General features: G+C 38.9%; 3 protein-coding genes across 5 annotated transcripts in view; 2 read left to right on the top strand and 1 right to left on the bottom strand.

The window, feature by feature from the left end:
• The window catches only part of LOC148411386 (protein Niban 2-like), a 36,170-nt gene extending 34,088 nt beyond the window's left edge, over positions 1-2,082 (bottom strand). Inside the window, exon 1 of the mRNA XM_088434429.1 lies at positions 1,659-2,082. Coding sequence (XP_088290555.1) covers positions 1,659-1,713 — 55 coding nt within the window. The 5' untranslated portion in view covers positions 1,714-2,082. The remainder of the gene's footprint in view (positions 1-1,658) is intronic.
• On the top strand, positions 1,017-2,551 carry LOC148411387 (uncharacterized). 2 transcript variants are annotated; one of them, XM_088434432.1, is made up of 2 exons: positions 1,017-1,155; positions 1,690-2,551. In XM_088434432.1, the coding sequence occupies exons 1-2, from the start codon at positions 1,083-1,085 to the stop codon at positions 2,121-2,123; spliced, it is 507 nt and encodes a 168-aa protein (XP_088290558.1). In that variant the 5' UTR covers positions 1,017-1,082; the 3' UTR covers positions 2,124-2,551. The 2 variants fall into 2 exon arrangements, with proteins under 2 accessions (XP_088290558.1, XP_088290557.1); XM_088434431.1 differs by having other exon boundaries at positions 1,023-1,167.
• A 2,274-nt stretch (positions 2,552-4,825) lies between these two features.
• Positions 4,826-18,698, top strand: part of stxbp1a (syntaxin binding protein 1a) — a 31,975-nt gene continuing 18,102 nt past the window's right edge. Inside the window, exons 1-8 of one of the 2 annotated variants that reach the window (XM_088434842.1) lie at positions 4,826-4,986; positions 11,123-11,172; positions 11,904-11,985; positions 13,254-13,330; positions 14,629-14,707; positions 15,328-15,431; positions 17,579-17,727; positions 18,609-18,693. In XM_088434842.1, coding sequence (XP_088290968.1) covers positions 4,950-4,986; positions 11,123-11,172; positions 11,904-11,985; positions 13,254-13,330; positions 14,629-14,707; positions 15,328-15,431; positions 17,579-17,727; positions 18,609-18,693 — 663 coding nt within the window. In that variant the 5' untranslated portion in view covers positions 4,826-4,949. The remainder of the gene's footprint in view (positions 4,987-11,122; positions 11,173-11,903; positions 11,986-13,253; positions 13,331-14,628; positions 14,708-15,327; positions 15,432-17,578; positions 17,728-18,608; positions 18,694-18,698) is intronic. The other variant, XM_088434843.1, reaches the window with a different exon arrangement.

Below are 18,698 nucleotides of genomic sequence, written 5' to 3' on the forward strand. Positions count from 1 at the left end.
TGGCTAGAATGTCGGAATGCTCGTAAGGCGAGAGGTTTGTTCGTAAGCGGAGGACAAAAATCTCCCTGATCCACGCTCGTAAGGCGAATTGTTCGTAAATCAGGGTGCTCGTAAGCCGGGGGCCGACTGTACTAGGGTCGAAGGTTATGGCTGTTGAGCTCCTTGGCTATGAAAGATCAATTTAACTGTTTTGTACATTTTAACCAAATGTAATTTGCACATGAAAGAAAAAGAAGCTTGACAGTTTTTGGTCATAGACATAAAAAAAGCTAGTCAGTAGCACCCTGGCTAGCATAAACATGACATATATTGTCTTCCATTGTAATTTAAACAGAACAGTGGTGCATTGACCACATTAAATGTTTTCTAGCTTGGAAAAAAAACATTAGTTGGAAAAAAGTCAGTTATTCCCTACCCAACAACAAATTGTGGTACATTTAAACTCAGCAAAACCGAGGACTGGTAATGATGAGTGTTGGAAGGGCATTGAGTGGTAGAAGTTAATAAATCTTTTTACTACTCAATTTACAACGTATGCCACAAATCTAGATCATTTTTTTTTTGGAGAGGGTTGTAATTTTGTCATACGTTTCAAAGCAGAACTGTATGTTAATGCACTAAATTTAATTCGTTTAATAAGGACATACATTCAAGGAAGCATAAAAATCTCTTAAATGTTCGGAGTTTTTAGCTCCAATTGAGTGGTGCTTGAGCCCTGCCAAAAACAGGCAAGAAACGACCATGGCTGGAAAGTTGATTAGTTTTACTTGTGCGTGTTCATCAATACAATATACCACAGAACAATTAATAATAAGAGTCTACCTAGGTAGTGAGGGTTCCCACACTGCCCGTATACTGTATACCAATCCAAAATTGCGTGGAAAATTGACCCAAGTAAAAAACAAAAAAAACATCGCTTGTGTAAAAATCTAAACTGCGAAACATCATTGTGTCGTCGAAAAGCTTTCATGTCCAATACGAACTTCAAACTCTTAATGAGCCTGATCGTAAAACGTTCTCCCTTTGCCCTAGTTGTTTAAAGCTTTTACTGGCAAGCTCCCTTTTTTCCCGAGGAGATTGTTATGACTCAAGACTCCGATTTCTACACGTCTCCCCTGCTCCACACAGGCTGGTCGGAACAAATCCCCTCAGCAAGTACGATCCACGGTGGGAGGCTAGAGCAATCTTGAGCCTCAAATAGCAGCCACTACCAATTTATACAAACATGCGGGCTTTGGGAAACCTACTTATTATGTCTGGGAAGAAAGCCCACAGCAGATTGGGCAAAGGAACTCTTTCGTAAGCTTGAGCAGAGTTCACGATGTTCAAATGTGATGCTTTTGAAATGTTATATGATGCAGCGAAAGGTGCTGACACTTGCTGAGAAGCAAGTCATGTCGACTGCCTGTATCTCATCAGTTCGACTTGAGGGCGACATGATAATACTTTTCTCGGCATAATCGTTTCAATTACGGGACTAAACAAGCCAAGGAAAAATTAGCATTTGCCTTTCAAAGACGTACTATGCTCGACTGTACAACCATGACAAACGACTAGGGTGATTGCTGGCAAATATGTGACTCAAAACAAAATGTCGTTTCTGTTCAGGCTTTGTGCCAAATTGGTGGGTGTTGTTGAGGCACTCCCTGCTTTCATACCTGCAATCATCTCCCGCTTGCCTTCATCCAGGTGAGAGGAAACCACGTCCCCCATGGTGGCAGCAGAATCTCGGAAACCTCGGTCACAAGCCGAACCGGTTGCAGACGTGTAAATTCCGGGTCGAATGTGACGAGATCCCCACAATTATTCGACCCAAGCCAGAATGCGTAAGCGTAAATGTCTCCTCGAGAAAGTCGCGGTGCTTCGGTACCGCTACTGCCTTTTGCAAAGGTTTTGTTCCGTGGACTGGGCTGAGTGACAACACCCTGGCGGCAGGCGGGGACGACGACGACGAAGAGGAGGTGAAAGCACCGTACTGCTTCAGAAAGGCGGGACACACCTTCTGGAAGTCATCACTGGTCCAACGTGTTAAGGCGGCCCTGGTCTGGGTGTGGCCACGGGCGGCTGGGTTTCTACACAGGAATCGATCAAATCACCGCACTACACTATTGTTTGAAGATTAAGGCCACATACAACCTATATGAGGTTTGAAGATGTCATTCCCTGCGTGTATCATCATTCCTACACTTTAAATAGTGTGCGCTCCTATCATTTTAGATTCATTTTGAAATATAAAATCGAGTGCCGTAATAAGGTCATTTCTTTTGTTCCTATGCGGAAAATGTACTGATTGACCGCAGTGATGTTATGTGGAAAGATAAATGCTGCCTCCATGTGGACACTTCTAAAGTACACACTGGCTCAAAATACTGGAAGTCCCAAGCAAGCATTTATTTGACATCCTTATATCCGTGGCGCTCTGTTATAAGCAGTCACACAATTTAGCACACAATTAGAATGATTAGAGCGCATAACACAAATGTCTGACCACTGAGTCCCACACCTACTGTGCGCAAGCTGTACGACTGTCATGGGCGTTTCCGGTCCACCCCAAAATTTCATTTTAGCATCTCTAAAATTTAAACGACATGGTTTATATCCTTTGTGTGTCATCATACGAACACACTAGTTTGTTCCAAGGCGTGACCAGATGCGAGAATGGTTGTTCGTCCCTGTGTGCCCTGCGATTGGCTCGCAACCAGTCCAATGTACCCCCCCCCCCCCCCCCCCCCCCCCGTTATTTTTAAACAAGATTGAGGGGTGGGTCTTTATAGTGTGCTTGCATTAGGGCTATAGGATACTTTAAATTTTGATATTCATCGATACAAAGTAATAACTGGCCCAATAAGCTCAACTCAACTCACCTCAATTCAACCTTATTTATATAACACTTAAAACAGTCATTGCTGCTTACAAAGTGCTGTAAATGTGCTGAAATTGCTCATGCAATAACACGGACAGAAAAAAAATAGTAAACACAAATTAAGCTAATAATATATACCAGCCAATCGCAGGGCACATAGAGACGTACATGCGCCCAATCACACCAAAGGACAATTTAGTATGTCCAATTCACCTGCCACACACCACACAGAAGGCGGGAGCCAGGTGGATTTAAATCCTTTGAATTGTGAGTCTGACGTGCTATTCATACCAAATATATACAAATAATATAAAGTAAAAGTAAAAAAATAAAAGCTAAACAAAATGCAATACAATGGCGCTGAGTTGTATATTCTATTCTATTCTATTCTATTCTATTCTATTCTATTCTATTCAATTCTACAATTAGCATGAATTTTTAAAAAAAAGAATTTGGGAAGGCAAGCTTGTAGATTGTAATCACAGTAAAATTCCAGTCTTAGATTCCGTTCTACAATTAGCATGAACAAAGAAAGGAATTTGGGGAGGCAGACAAGGGGATTAGAATCAAAGTAGTGCAACACTAGAGTAAAACTGAAACTGGAATTAAAATACACAAATATTGATAGCCTGTGTAACAAATTAATACATTCCACACGTTTACTAAAAATGACTCCACAAGAGACCCATGGGAAACCAAAATAAATAAATTTAAAGGATTAATGCTTCCTCCTCATTGCCAATTGGTTATCTGTATCAATCTGCACAGCACGTGTCACTCTTCACATATCATCCGCAGTCATCCAATGGAGTCCACATCTATCCCAGGAAAATGCCCATCACACAATCAAACTTGAAAAAGTCTAAAAATTAAAAACTTCCAAATTAAATGCATTTTGCATACTGCAGCCAATGAATGATTATTTTCTTCAAATGATATTCAAAAAGCACAATAACAAAAAATATCTTCCATCCATCAATTTTCTATAGCCGATTCTTTTCACTAGGGTTGATAGCTTGCTGGTGCCTATCTCAGCTGACTTCAGGCAGTAGGTGAGGGACAACCTGGACTGGTTTCCAGCCAATTGCAGGGCACACAGGCACTAACACACATTCACACACCCAACCACACCTAATACACTACAATTTAGAATGTCCAGTACACCTACCATGCAGATTTTTGGAACGTGGAAGCGCCCAGAGAGAACCCAAGTAGGCAAGGGGAGAACATGCAAACTCCATACAGGAAGCCCGGAGCGAGGTGGAATTGAACTCGGGACTCAACTGTGAAGTGAGTCAGATGTACTAATAGCCTACCAACGTGGAATGATTTCTTGGCCTTGGCTGTTGCTGTAGTGTGCAAGGAATGATTTTAATTGAGGTTGACTATTCTTAATTTAGGACAGGGTATTTTAAAAATTGTATTCTGATCGATAGTGTACTTATTCATTAAATATCCATCCATCCATCCACTCGGGTTGCTGGCGGGCTGGTGCCCACCCATCCATCCATCCATCCATCCATCCATCCATCCATCCATCCATCCATCCATCCATCCATCCATCCATCCATCCATACTATCACTAATACTTTGTCAAATTTTTCCCAATAGGGTGTCCTGAGAGTGACGGACTATAGGTGGCACTACATGCTAAAACGCATTTGTCAACTAGTGCGCAGTTTTCCCCTCATAGTTCTTACTAGGGCGGCCCAGTCGTTTAATGAGCGGGCAAAAATGTCACTAAAGACACAAGTTCTAGTTGAGCGCAAAAATGTCTAAGAGCTATTTTCTCTTCTATCTTTTCTGGTACCTAATTTTATGGCTATGAGTAAAAATCTAAATGCGCGTTGAAATCATTTTTATATTAGTATTTACAGTAATCTAATTAGAATGCGTTTTTTGTTTAATACATTATATGTTAATAAAATAAAACGCATCGTTTCATGGCGGTGGGGACGGGGCGGAAGGATACGTTCTGACGTCTCCTGGTGAAGGCTCCTCCGCAGTGATGGGAGGAGGTGAACACATGCAAGAGGAGGAGGAGAACTAGAGGGAGGAAACACTCAACCCTGCATTCGGCACCATCATGGCACCTATCGGATTAAAGGCGGTGGTCGGAGAGAGTAAGATTCTTCATTATATTATTCCGAATTAGCCTCAATGACCTTTTGCGTCGCAAATGTATTGGTTGTCGTCTAGAAGTAACTGGATTCAAGTATTTGTAGAGGGATGGGGATGAAGGTGGTGCTGTTAACGTCTTGTTGTAAATGCGGTAGTGAAGCAGTGAAAGTGATGGAGGTAACCCGCAGAGTGTGTGTGCTTTTTGCGGCGCCTATGCGCCAATATGTCAATTTGGCTTGAACGATCAGCGATAACCCATTGATGGCTAATATAGAAATCCTGCTCTGACACGGTGGACAAATGCCCGTGGAACATATACGTACTCCTTTTTAAGCCTTAATCAGCGTTTAGTTCAGTGATAATAATGTAACATTAACATCGCCGCATAGTTCTGCCTGGATATTGAGCGACGAAAATGAGATTCTCGTGTTTTGATTGGCTAATAATATGAGCAATTCTAATGCTATTGATTACTGTGTTATTTGAAATGGATCCTCCTTTTCGGCAGTGCCTCACCCCTGGTGGATGATGCCGCTTGCGTAAAATGCACTTTACGCCCAAGGGCTAATACAAGCTCCGGTTTGTATCCTGCATTCATGGCGGAGGAGATCCAAGACCATTAAATTACCTTTAATGATAATGCAAGCGATTGGCCGCAATCTACATAATATCCAAAAGAATCACAGCATTTTACACGTACGTAATCTCTTTTCACGACCACTTTGAGCAGCGCCATTCCTAGTTTAGACTGTTTATTTATTCCGGGGAGGATGCTGTATGTGTTGCTGTTGCAGGCCTAAATATAGAGGCGCAGTCTCATTCTCCTCTTGGTCCACGTCTGCAAATATTATCGGCCTTGTTAGGCCAGGCCTGGAGAGGTCGACGTTCGGTATTTGTAATTGATTAGAACTTTTTCTTTCTTTTTTTTTTTTTTTGTTTACTTCCATGACCTAATCTTGGCTAAGTGACATTTAAAAGGGAAAATTAGGATTAGCATCGTTGAAATAATTTATGTTCTTGGGTTATGGTGCATACAACAGAAGATCAAATTTTGTAGCATTGGGATGTCATTTTATTACCATCTAACAACTGTATTCTTTCTTTTCTTGAACAAAATCATTGCTTTTGACGATAACATAATTTGTCCTTTAGTAAATACGGAATATCTCATTTGTATCACACACTATATTGGACATTTGGCATTTGTTACAGGAAGGTGAAAATGTGTGTCCTACTGAATGCCATAATGATCATTATGGATAACAAAGTGTAATTTCAGAAATAATAAGCATGTTAAACAGTCTACTGTGTATGAAGGCTCACGTGTAATTAATTGCCTGATATGGAATAAAGCTAAAATGCAATACAAATGTTACCTTACATTTTTAGCCATTTGGACAGTATGATGATATCACTGTTAAAATACTGCACCACTAACACTGATTCATGCAATTTTTGCTAAATGAGAATGTCCATTTATTTTACAGTATTACGCCTTTTTTTTAATAACTTCCTGAGAGAATTTGATTCAACTCCTCCATATGTGAATTCATATGACTGCTCAACTCTAAGAAGTACATTACAGAGAAATGTAAAGACAGATAACATAGATGAGGTGTTTGTCGCAAGGCTGGGATGCAGAGTGACACCTATATTTTTATGGTTGAGGTGATGCTGGATGGGCTGAGAGGACGGAGGCTGGCTAGAGGAACCATCATGGGTCCTTTCTGCAGCAATAGATGTAGAAGATGTGTATGGGGGATGGGCGTGCATTGCTTCAGCCTCCGCTTACATGACTCGATAGGAGAGCAGAAGGAAAATGAGGCCAAGTGGCTAGAATCTCATCACTCAGCATGTGCTGAACTATATCATTATTAGTTAATTTTTTTACTTTGGCATATTAGATTTACAGATTGTTCTTAGCATAAATTACTGGACAACATACAGTATAGCTGAAAAATGACAATTCTCAAAAAGATGGTTGATTTTTATGCACATTGTATATAGTATTTCCTTTTGTAGTGAAGTGATTTCTTTTGTACCGTATATCCGCTAAAAATATTCTAATGACAACCAATTTATAACACTTTACTTACTTGAAAAATCCTTATGGTAGCATAGTCTTTGGTTCCAGTGATATTATCAGACTTAATATTTTCAATTTATAGTAAAATTACCTTAGTGTTTCATGAACAACTAGTTAAAAATGATAAGCTACTATAAACTACTATTATAGCACAAATCATGTACTTAATTAGCTGGCAATAATGAAGCTTCATGGAACACTTGTGATATGCTTTACTCCTCTAGGTGGTGTCCTTGGTTTAAAGATAAAGGCTAGTAAAATGGATAAGTATTATATCTCATCTGCATCTTTAAACCATGAGTGATATCTAGAGGAGTCAAAAAAGTGCTTCATGAAGCTTCATTTGTCCATCATTGATCATCACCAGTGTATGAAATGTTTACCCATTTCATGCCCACATGCTGTATATATGGCCATAAACTCCTGGTCCAGGTCATTAGGTTCATACTGCAAATGGCGCTGTAGTATTTGGAAATCAGATTGGAAATCAGGCAAACAGGATGGGTTTGTTCAAATCATAAATTATCATGACTAAAACTATTGAAGAAGTCAAGTTTAGGTTCAGATACTTGTATATGCTTGGTATGCTTGAGGTTTTTACATTCTAAAAGAGCAACAAAGTGAAGCAAGGAATGTTACACAGCATTGGGCACATTTCAGTGTAAGCTGTAAAATGACCTTGGAACCATCACTATACCACAACATCATACTCGTCTGGCTTCAGTGTCTCCTGCAGTGCTTGCAGCCCTTGGCCCTTTGTGAATCACGCAACCACAATAAATATGCAGGTTGACTTTCCACACACGCGCATACGCACACATACACATGCAAGGGTCCTCTGGTTACAGAGCATGAAGACCAGCATGACAGAGCTACTAAAACAGGCTCACAGTATATAGTGAATTGTAATTATGATGAAATCCCTCACAGTCTTAAGCTGAGGAAGAGTGCTGCGTCAGAACTGGCAAGCATCCTCTTCTTCCCACGCTTCTCACCTCACCATCCCCCTTACCACACACAGATATGAATATACTACTATCTATATTTTATAATAATAGTACATGATTAAAGATGATTGAAATGGATAGTTTACACTTGAAATACCGTTTTATTATAAAAGAAACCTAGGTAAGAGTTTTCCAACATTTTGGTGAACGTCTGCTCCTTAGCGTGTCTCTCTCTGCCTTGAAAATTTGTGTGTGTATGAGCTTTTTCTCTTGGGTACGCTTGATGGCTGACACAAACGTGCCTGTAGGGCGGGAGTTGGGGCCGGAGTAGATTAAAACTCATGAAGCGCACCCCGGCGCTGTTGTTGTCAACAGACAGGAGGAAGAGACACTCGACAGTAAGGAGCAGACGGTCCTTCAGACTGTTGGAAATCTCTTACCTAGATTTCTTTTATAATAAAATGGTATTTCAAGTGTAAACTCAACATTGTTTAATCATGTACAGATTAGACTTCAATTTAACATCCGGGCCGCTACTAGTATGATTGCAGCTGCTTGAGACTTCAAAAGAAACGGCTTCACTATGTTCTTCTTCCTTCTGCAGTCGGCAGATTGCTAAAGCAGCTTACATACGGATGATCGTTTTATTACGAGACGTAACAACTCGCTTCGCTGAATTGCCAAACGTACCTTTAGTGGTCACCAAAACTAATTTGAATCAGACAATTAGAATTAGAATAGGACAATTAAAACTGTTTGAAAAATTACCTGGATGGATGGATGTATGGATGTATGGATGTATGGATGTATGGATGTATGCTTATTTATTTAAAACAAACTCGCTAAAGTGATGATTCCTCTTGGAAACGTTGAAAATATTTTGATCATAGTAGCAAGTTCAAAAAAAGGTATATACCCTATCACGTCTTTTTAAAGTTGTAACCAGTCAATTGGCATACTTAAGGGTAACAAGCAATCGTTGTTCTATTTGGTGACATGGTGTGTACCACGCTACACAATGACCAGAAAAAGTGAAGGAATGAGTTGACTCATGATTACGGAGAAGGAAAATGATTGACAAGCACTTTAGTGGTAAATGCTAGAAGAACATGTTCAAACAACTTGATGTTCCCATGACTAGCCACAGTTGCATATACTGTTATTCAGAAAATTAAGATCCATGGGGCTGTAGCTAACCTTGTTGGGCAGAGCTCCAGGAGGAAAATTTCTGACAAAGTAACGAGACGGATTGCGCAAATGGTGACAAGAGCCCAGAAAACCTCAAAGAAATTATTGCTGAACTCCAAGGTTAAGGTACATCATTGTTACGGTTCATTATTTTTGCACCCTTTGTAATAATAATGTAAATGCCAGGGTTTTTTTCTTGTCTCATCCTTGTGTGCCCTACGATTGGCTGGCAACCAGTTCAGGGTGTATCCCGCCTACTACCTACAGCTGGGATAGACACTAGAATGCCTGCGACCCTTGTGAAGACAAGTGGCAAAGAAAATGCATCCTGTGAACCGAAAAGAATTTTTATAAACAGTGTTTTTGTTTTTAGGTTAGCAATTACCTTTTTTTTGCTTATGTTTTTGTTTGTATGATTTGCACTTCAGGGCCATCGTAATTGACTCCTCTATTTGTAGTGAATAGGTACCAGGCCTCTTCGTGAATAGTGAATATCTGCATATAATTGACGTTTATTGCACTAGGAGAAAACAAATGATATTTTATTCGCTATAAATGTTTTAGTTCATAGGGTCATGCATTTTCTGAATGTCAGAAATCATAGCAATTGGTTAAAAAAAGAGTTGGACATTGGTATGGCCTCAGATACTTCTTTGAAGGCTCAACTGTAAGGATGTGTATCCTGTTTAACTGGAAGGGACAGAGATTACTGTGTTTGTGAGCATGTGAGCATGTGTATGTGTGTGTGTATCTGTTTGGTTGACACAGCTGTTGCACTGTGTTTGATCAGGTCTTTTCCCCTCTGTTATATTAGTGCTTTCCTATATTGTTCAAACTACAGTACTATATGGACATCAGAAGGTACAAACAACATTTGTGTCTCCTTAATTTGTCCAGAGGCTTTGGTGTCAATGTTTTCAACTCCCTGTGAAAAAGAAAGGTGTTCTATTTGTTTTATAATAGAATGTGCCTAACTTCTCTTTTCATAGAATACAGTAGGTTTAGTTTCACTAGATGCCAAAACAAGATAATGCTGCAGAGTAGTTAGAAATCTGTCATCTGTTAAAAATGTAATTTTGCTTTTTTTCCTTGGCAATATGGAATCTGAATCTGCAGAGCAGAATATTGCTGCTGTGCACTATTTATCAGAGAGACCATATCAGAAAAGTCCTGTAATGCAAAGCCTGAGGAAATATCACCTGCAGTCGAAAGGTACAGGTGACGGATGACCCCTTTGTTTGTGGAAGTGTCTCATCCTGTGGCAACTGGAGCCAATGATTCTCTAAAAACAAGTTGGACTTTTAGAAATTCAAATGACCAGGTTTAGTTGCCTGGTAGATGCATTTTTTTATGGGTTTGTGGTTTTTTTTTTTTTTGCTTTAAGTTCAGACACTCCAAGTGGTTCATTGCGTACTATGTTGACACTACTCCAGATCACCTCTCCCACACAAAGTCAGATACTGTTCCAATGACTCACAGGGGCTGACTCCCTGCCTGCCGTTTGCCAAATCCTATTTTCCTTTCTTAAACTTTCTCTATTTGTTGCTGCCAATTCTCTCAATATATCAAACATTCTAAAGTTGCAGTGCAAAATGGATACAGTGGGCATTAAAGTGTTATTTATCTGGACATGCTGTTTTTCTGACTTTAGGATTGCATGTGCAATTCAACTTCTTATCTTTTGACATTTACCTCAGTAACTACATTCCTTTGAATACTCTTTTACAAAATTAAAATAACTAATAAAGTACATTTATAGCAAACAATTAAAATATTTTAGGCGTGTCATTTCCCCTCCTTTGTCTAAGACTCAGTGACAAGTAATTGTCACAATAGTTTGTACATGTGTCTTGTGTCTAATGCTTTCCCACATAGGAGTACAAAATTCTAAATTAAAACCTTATTATTCTATTGCAGAGATTATGAATGATGTCATCAAGAAGGTGAAGAAGAAGGGGGAATGGAAGGTGAGAAGCTACTTTAATTACAATATCGCCCTGCAGTATAATTGTCCTCCAAACACTCACATTGAAAGTATTATAAGATGCATTATGATTAGCACAGAATGTCCACTGTAGAATCTCTGTAAAGACCACAATAAAGTGTAGTGAGCATTGAATATCCATCCTTACAAAACACCCACATTGTCCCTTCTACATCCATTAATTCTCAACAACTTCCAAGTAACGTCTCGACCACATTTTATTTTATATTATTAATTTATTTGAGCTCTGCGGTTGGCTGGGGACCAGTGTAGAGTTTACCTCACCTCTTGCCTAAACTTATCTTGGCTAGCCTCCAGCTCAACTGTGACCCTCACGAGGATAAGTGGTCCTTTATAAAATGAATTAGAAGATGATTTACTTGATGTGGACACACCAGTAGCATTGGAGTTACTCTTATAAATTTCCAGATTGTAGTCCATTTTTGAACACCAACATGTCCCCACAGAATCTGCCATATTATATATACTGTATGTCTATCACAAGTGCCATTTATTCAGTGTTGTCCATTGGAAGGTATTCTAAGGAATTTATAGTACGAAAAACTGAGTATTGAGTATTGAGTATGAGTAGTATTGAGTATGTATTGTACTCACATTGGAGACGCTGTACTAAACTACAACTACAGAAAATGGATGGATGTACTATTGCAGCTGATTGTATTGTAAGTTCCATATATTTTCTCTTATTTCTAGGCCTTGATTGTGGACCAACTAAGCATGAGGATGTTGTCCTCTTGCTGCAAGATGACAGACATTATGACAGAGGGCATCACCAGTAAGGGAAATAATCTCAGTCAATATACTCTATAAGCAGGGGTGCACATAATTATTTTTGTGTGTGTTACTCACATGTGTACCAGGACGAGGTGTTTGGTATGCACCGTTTCTTTCATTAAAAACTGTTTCTACATGCCTTTCTCAGTGTTGCTCCCTCATTAAGTGCACTGTTTGTGTGCACTCAGCGATGTCGTGTTATTCAAGCCTGTGTCCTTGAAAGGTTTCATAAGTCCATCAGTTATGGTTTGCACGGTTCGTTCAGGACCCAGTTTAATTAGTTCAAAGAAGTCAGAGGTAAATTCTCCATCACTGTAGAGTGACAACATAAATGATATCATTCACACCCTCAAGAGAATGATAGGCAGCCCCGACAGCCAGTCCAAGCCGCTTCAGTAAACAAAGATCCTCAGAATAGGAAGAGATGGGACACGCATGCTTTGCTTTATGAAAGATGGGGAGAAAACTAACTGTGTTCGGCAATTAGCAATTGCTTCTCGATTAGCTTGTTTGTGTAACATATTATATGGCATGTATTATGTTTTCATTTATTTACATTTGTTTTCTGTTCTAAATGAAGATGTGTTACTATTTGGCGTGCACCCAAGAGAGTGAGAGAGAGAGAGAGAGAGAGAGAGAGAGAGAGAAAGAGAGAGAGAGAGAGAAAGAGAGAGAGCAAAAGAGAGAGAGAGAGAGAGAGAGAGAGAGAGAGAGAGAGAGAGAGAGAGGTGGGCAGACAGAGGGTCGCGGTGAAGGAAAAAAAAAAGACTTGACTACACACTGTACATGCGTATTTGACCTATTTAGCAGGAAGACCGCAAAACTGCATATTCACGGTTTCATCATGAATGGGATCCATTTTATAGTTACCTTTGGAGACCCAAGAAACCATTTTTTTTAAGGCTTACAAGTGTTAGTCATGAGTTGCGCTTCATTCACACGCTCATTTTAAATAAAGGATGGCTAAAAATCTTCAACCCAGTATCAGTCATACCTTTTTTCTCTGCTTGCTGAAGACATGAAAGGTCAATCTTGCACCACATTTAAGTGTGCGTCAAGCCATGGTACATCTTGGAGCCGCTTTACAGGGAAATAAAAATGTTCAGCTCAGGTTGTTGTCATGGGTAAAAGTTAGGTAGTAAAGCACGCGATTTTACGCATCAGTGATTTATGTACGCGTACCTGCATACCACTTATGTGCATCCCTGTCTATAAGTACTTCTGCATGAGCAACCGACATGTGAAAGTTTCTCCTTTACCTTCACCTAGTTGTGGAGGACATCAACAAGCGACGAGAGCCTCTTCCCAGCCTGGAGGCCATTTTTCTGATTACACCTACAGAGAAGGTGAGCATTCACTCTCGCTTTCTTCTTCCTCTTCATCCACTTTCACATTCCTCTTAAAATTGATTTGTATTGGAGACTATAGACTGCACCAATGCTTCACAATTCTTTTAGTTAATGTTCCAGTATCACTAATTCTAAATTGGTTTATTCACTTTCATTTGATCAAAAATATAAAAGTTGAGAATTCAAAATACAGTAATTTCCTCACTTTTCGCGGTTAATGGAGACCAGAAAACCTCTGGGATAAGAGAATTCTGCGAAGTAGGATTTGCCCCCTGAGAGGCATTGTACATACATGCATAAGGTGCATGAAATGCATTCGATAAAACCTTTCTATAACCTTTCGATAAAACCTTTCTATGCTCTCACTTGCAAACACTGTACGGACACACATACAAAAATCCTACAGACATTTACTTATAACTCGTCTTCTGCTGGAGGCTCTAACCTGGGTTGCATACAGATGTGGAACTTCGTAATGGGGATTTGTTGCCAACGTTTCTTCAGTTACGCCAAAATGCCTTTATATAATGCCATAACCACACTGTTGCTGAAGTGGATGGCTCTGACCATGTTATTGGCAATCTCTTGAGCCCTTTGTTGCAGGCCAGCAGCCGCCCTAGCCTCACTACATTATCCACATCCAAGCGTGAAGCCTGCATTGTCAAGCACGACTTAGTGCCAGAGTTTTTTCCAACTCAATTTCAGAATCTGTTGCTTCATCTCAACCAGAGCATTTTGAAAGTTGGTGTCTAGTCGCAATGTTTATATCCTTGCCAATATTCCTGCATCGTAAAGTCTTCCTCCCCTTCGTTGATTATAGAGATACAGTACTTGTTACTTCTCACAACCACTGCTTTCCAGTATGCTATATTGTACTCAAGCCGTACGACAGGGTGTTCGAGCCATTAGCAAATTTTGGTTACAATTCTCCATTATTGACCCTCATTTTTTGTTTTATTTTCAACTTCAGTTTCACGTTAATTAGTTCACCAAAAGTACTTTCCACCCCATCTGCTTCTGAGTAAATGATATCTGAAACCATCATATTTAAAACTTTTATAACAGTGCTACCATTAAACAAAAATGAAAGGAAAACAAATATTTAAGTGGACATGTAATAAAATTAGGTATTTTCCGAATGTTTGGAATACAGTACTTATTATTGTATTAAAAGCATCATCTACTGATTTGGTGTCAATTTGATACAGTACATGTGTATACAAGCAAAATGTAATCGTATTTAACATGCCAAAGGTCTCCGTAAAAATTCATGGCTTTTGCTTGTCTTTCCTTAGTCGGTCCATACCCTCATCGGAGACTTCAAGGACCCCCACTCAGCAAAATACAAAGCAGCTCACGTTTTCTTCACTGACTGTGAGCATTTGCAATTTTTCGGTTTCACACTTTTCCACTTTGAATGAAATTTTTGTTTAACTTTAATTTCTCAATGTGTCTTTTATTTGTCATTGTGCTTTTAAATTTGACTCTTTTCACCCATTGGCAGTGTGAGCAGAAAAGTACAACTGTGCTCATTTTTGGGCTATTGGCCTTATTTTCAAAGTTTATTGTAAAAGTAATCAAAATCACTCAGCTTTAATGTTCATGCAGTTCATATTAAGTTGTATTTTTGATCTTGAATCAGTTAGATTTTATTTAATTTCTTAAACATATCAATTTCTTTCAGAATTTTACTTTCATCTTGGAAGGTACAACCTACCATTTTCACTTAAAAGCATTGTTTCAGATTTTCAGGTGCCGATTCTTGTTCAGCCTCAAAATGCAGAAGGTCTTGAATGGATAACGTAAATAAAATTATATACATTAAGTACTTATCAGGTACCAAATTGGACACTTGCTGTACCTACAAATTCTTCATTTAATGATAACACAATAAATTTTTTATTCTGCTTGGTTCTATACCGGGACTGTAACTGGAAGCTCTAAAGCCCTGTATTAATGAATAATTCTAACAATTGTGTTTCTCTCCCTTCTAGCCTGTCCTGATCCACTCTTCAATGAGTTGGTAAAGAGCCGCGCTTCCAAAACTATCAAGACGTTGACAGAGATCAACATCGCCTTCTTGCCCTATGAGTCTCAGGTAAACATTTGTGAGTTAAATAGAGTGTGAAAACAAATGAAAACAAGAGATTTGTTCAAGTGTCACTAATTCTTGCAATTGCTCAAAGACCATTCCCTTCTACAGTGTAGAATGACTGATTGTCTGTCATTATTATTTTTAATTTTTTGACATCAATGCATCTCCTTCCACATACTTCAGCTTATTCACATCATTCCAATTTCAACATACAATACAGTGATCCCTTGCTACTTCGCCCCTCCCCTATCCCCCCCTCAGTGCATCAAGATTTTTTTTTTAATTAAAAAAAAAAACAGCTATATGGCAGAGAGACGTACTGTGAAGGTTTCCTGAATGCCAGACTGGCAAATTAACTGTAAATGCACTTGCCACAGGCACTCCCTGGACGTCCAACTACTGCAGTACACATATTTACTTAAATCTAAATCTTAAATTATTAAACCTCATACATTAACTGTACTGTTATCCCTGTTATCTCCTACAAGACATGTGATTGGCTCCAGGTGCGGCCATTGACCAATGAGGGCAGGATTTGTAATCAACTCCCACCCAGGGGTTGTATCTACCCCTGCTTTCATAGGTCGATGATCGAGCCGGTAGCCAATCATGTGTCCCTGTCTCCCTTATGAAACTCACATATGCTGTTAGGTAGACGCAAAGGAAGAGCAGGAAAGAGCAGCACTGCACCGGAGTGTTGTAAATCTCTTACCTAGAATTCTTTTGTAATAAAAGGTAATTTCACGTATAAACTCTGATTGTTATCATATTTGGTCAGCTACAGGCTTCACTCTAGTTAGGCCTCTGAGCACTGCTAATATAACTGCGGCTCTTCGTGAGACTACAGCCAAAGGAATGGGAAGGGAAGGGATAAAAGTATAGTTGCTGTATAATGTTTTATAACTTAAGATTTAAGTGCATATGTGTACTGCAGTTATATTTGTCTTAAATATGTAAAGTATAAATACTTTTCACATTTAAAAAATTCACATACCCAAGTATATATACACTTGAAAATTCCCTCAAGAGTGACGCTACTTCACGTTTTTTTTACTTATCAATGGGGGTTCCAGTTCCCATTAACCATGAAAAACAAGGGGTATCTATACTCCAAAAATTAATACCAAAGGGGCTAACCAAAATTTCTGTCTTATTTTTCAGTGAGACTGAGTTTCCCTATTGGTTATCATTCATTCCAATGGCACACTCAACATCACATGTTTACATTACAAGTTATATGAGTCCAAATGAAGTTGTCATAAAAGATCCAAACTCATTCTCAGGCAGATTGAACAAGATAGACTCACATTGTTCCGATTTCATTTCTATTAAAAAAAATAAAAATAAAGGAGCTCTTAACTTGGTAATGTCTTATTTGGATTTTTATGTGGGTAGGTACATAGTAATTGGAAAGTTTTTGTGACATTCATTTGAATATGAACAATCAGTTATTCTGAGATTAGCAGGCAGTCCTTGACGGTAAATATTAGAATTCTGTAAAAAAAAAAAAAAAAATGAAAAGATAAATGAAAGGGTAACAACAAAACATCAGGTGTTCACTAAACGCAGTGCTGCTGAGTCACCAGACCCACTACCCCCTCAATATTTATTTCTCCAGTATCTCATCTAAGGATGTTTTTTTTCCTCAACCTACAATGATTTGCTCCATCCTGTCTACTGTTATTAATTCAGAGTCAGTGATTTTCTGCTTCAGGCAGAGTGTTGCTTCAAAGGCCCGCCCACATTCTGATGCACATTCCCCTTTTGGATGACCCAAAAGGCACACAGAAAGTGCTGGCCAATCATAGCTGAACTGAAACAGGGACCCTTCTGCAGTGCAGAGGCATGGTCATGTGACTATAGGCAGATGGGGCAGGAAGCACCAGCGATGGTGATTGATGAAGTGGAGAAGAGGAAAAAAAAAACACAAGAGAAGGAAAGAAAAAAGCAAGAACATGAGAGATGAGCAAAACAGGGTGGAAAAAAAGCAGGTTTATATTGTTCAACTGATAACATTTTGAAACAGCAATAATCTTTTATTTAAGAAGTCATCGTATAAGAAGCTATGTGATGCCCGGAGAGCAATTAGAGAGCAAAGTTTTTAAGAAAAAGCAAAATTCAGTCTAAGTTGTTTTACTATTTGTGTGCAGGTGTACTCTTTGGACAATCCTGATGCCTTCCATAGTTTCTACAGCCCTCATAAGACCCAGCTGAAGAACCCTGTGATGGAGAGGTTGGCTGAGCAACTGGCCACACTGTGTGCCACATTGAAAGAGTACCCTGCTGTCAGATATCGAGGGTGAGCACTAAATGACATGTGTCTTACTGTGTCCCCTGTTCTGTATACTTAGTATGACTTGCTGTGAAAATAAATGACTAACGTTCATTTGCTCTTACTCCTACTGAACGAGTTGGGAAGGTGTTACAAATGCTGTTGCTGATACTGTTGCTGATGAATTTTTTCATATTTACTTTATATTTTTTAATACTTACTGTATGTTGACAGACCAGTATGTGGTCGACTTTCACTTTCATATTAACTGTACTTTTACTTTGGGTTCCCTCGTCTTTATTTAGCATACATCAAATCAACAACTTTAGTAAACCAGATTATGTCTTGTCAAAAATGCAGATGAATTCACAACAGTTAGATAAGATAAGATATTTAACTAAAGCACTAAAGTAATGGCAGAGATACTATTCTCTCCATTACTGGTGATTTATAATGCAATATTGTTGAACATTATTAATTTAAATTTAGTGTTGCTGGAGTAACAAATGACCAGTCAAGAAAGTGTCATTAATTCAAGATTCATGAGTTTTATTGTCTAGTGCAAAGTAATACCAACACAATGAAATTCTTGTTCTGTTTATTTCCCTGAGAAGACTACATTCCATAATCAAGCAAATAATAAGGTTGGGAATAAAACAAAAACAACAACAAAAAACAATAACAGAGCAAGAAGGGCTGTATTAATGAACCACTAATAAATGAGTAGACTTACATTCTGAGCATATTACGGAGTAGATTGAGTGAAGAAATTGTATACATATGAGGTAGTGCAAAATATCATGTAGTGCAAAGTATTATGTATTTAGCAGCTTTCCTGCACTGTGCAGGAAAGCCGCTAAATACATAATATTTTGGATTCCATTCAACTTTTTGTATGTATGTATCAGGGACTACAAAGACAATGCAACCCTGGCTCAGCTGGTTCAGGATAAGCTGGATGCTTACAAGGCTGATGACCCCACAATGGGAGAGGTGGG

The sequence above is a fragment of the Hippichthys cyanospilos genome, chromosome 15, assembly GCF_059441005.1.
Source record: "Hippichthys cyanospilos isolate Australia breed blue-spotted pipefish chromosome 15, RoL_Hcya_1.0, whole genome shotgun sequence".
Taxonomy (NCBI): Eukaryota; Metazoa; Chordata; class Actinopteri; order Syngnathiformes; family Syngnathidae; genus Hippichthys; species Hippichthys cyanospilos.

What these genes read in the sequence shown, in the direction of transcription:
- LOC148411387 (XM_088434431.1), top strand. Translation starts at nt 1,083, where the DNA reads ATGACTCAAGACTCCGATTTCTACACGTCTCCCCTGCTCCACACAGGC. An exon ending in CTCAGCAAGTACGATCCACG is followed by an intron (nt 1,168 to 1,689) that starts GTGGGAGGCTAG and finishes GCCTTCATCCAG; the next exon opens with GTGAGAGGAAACCACGTCCC.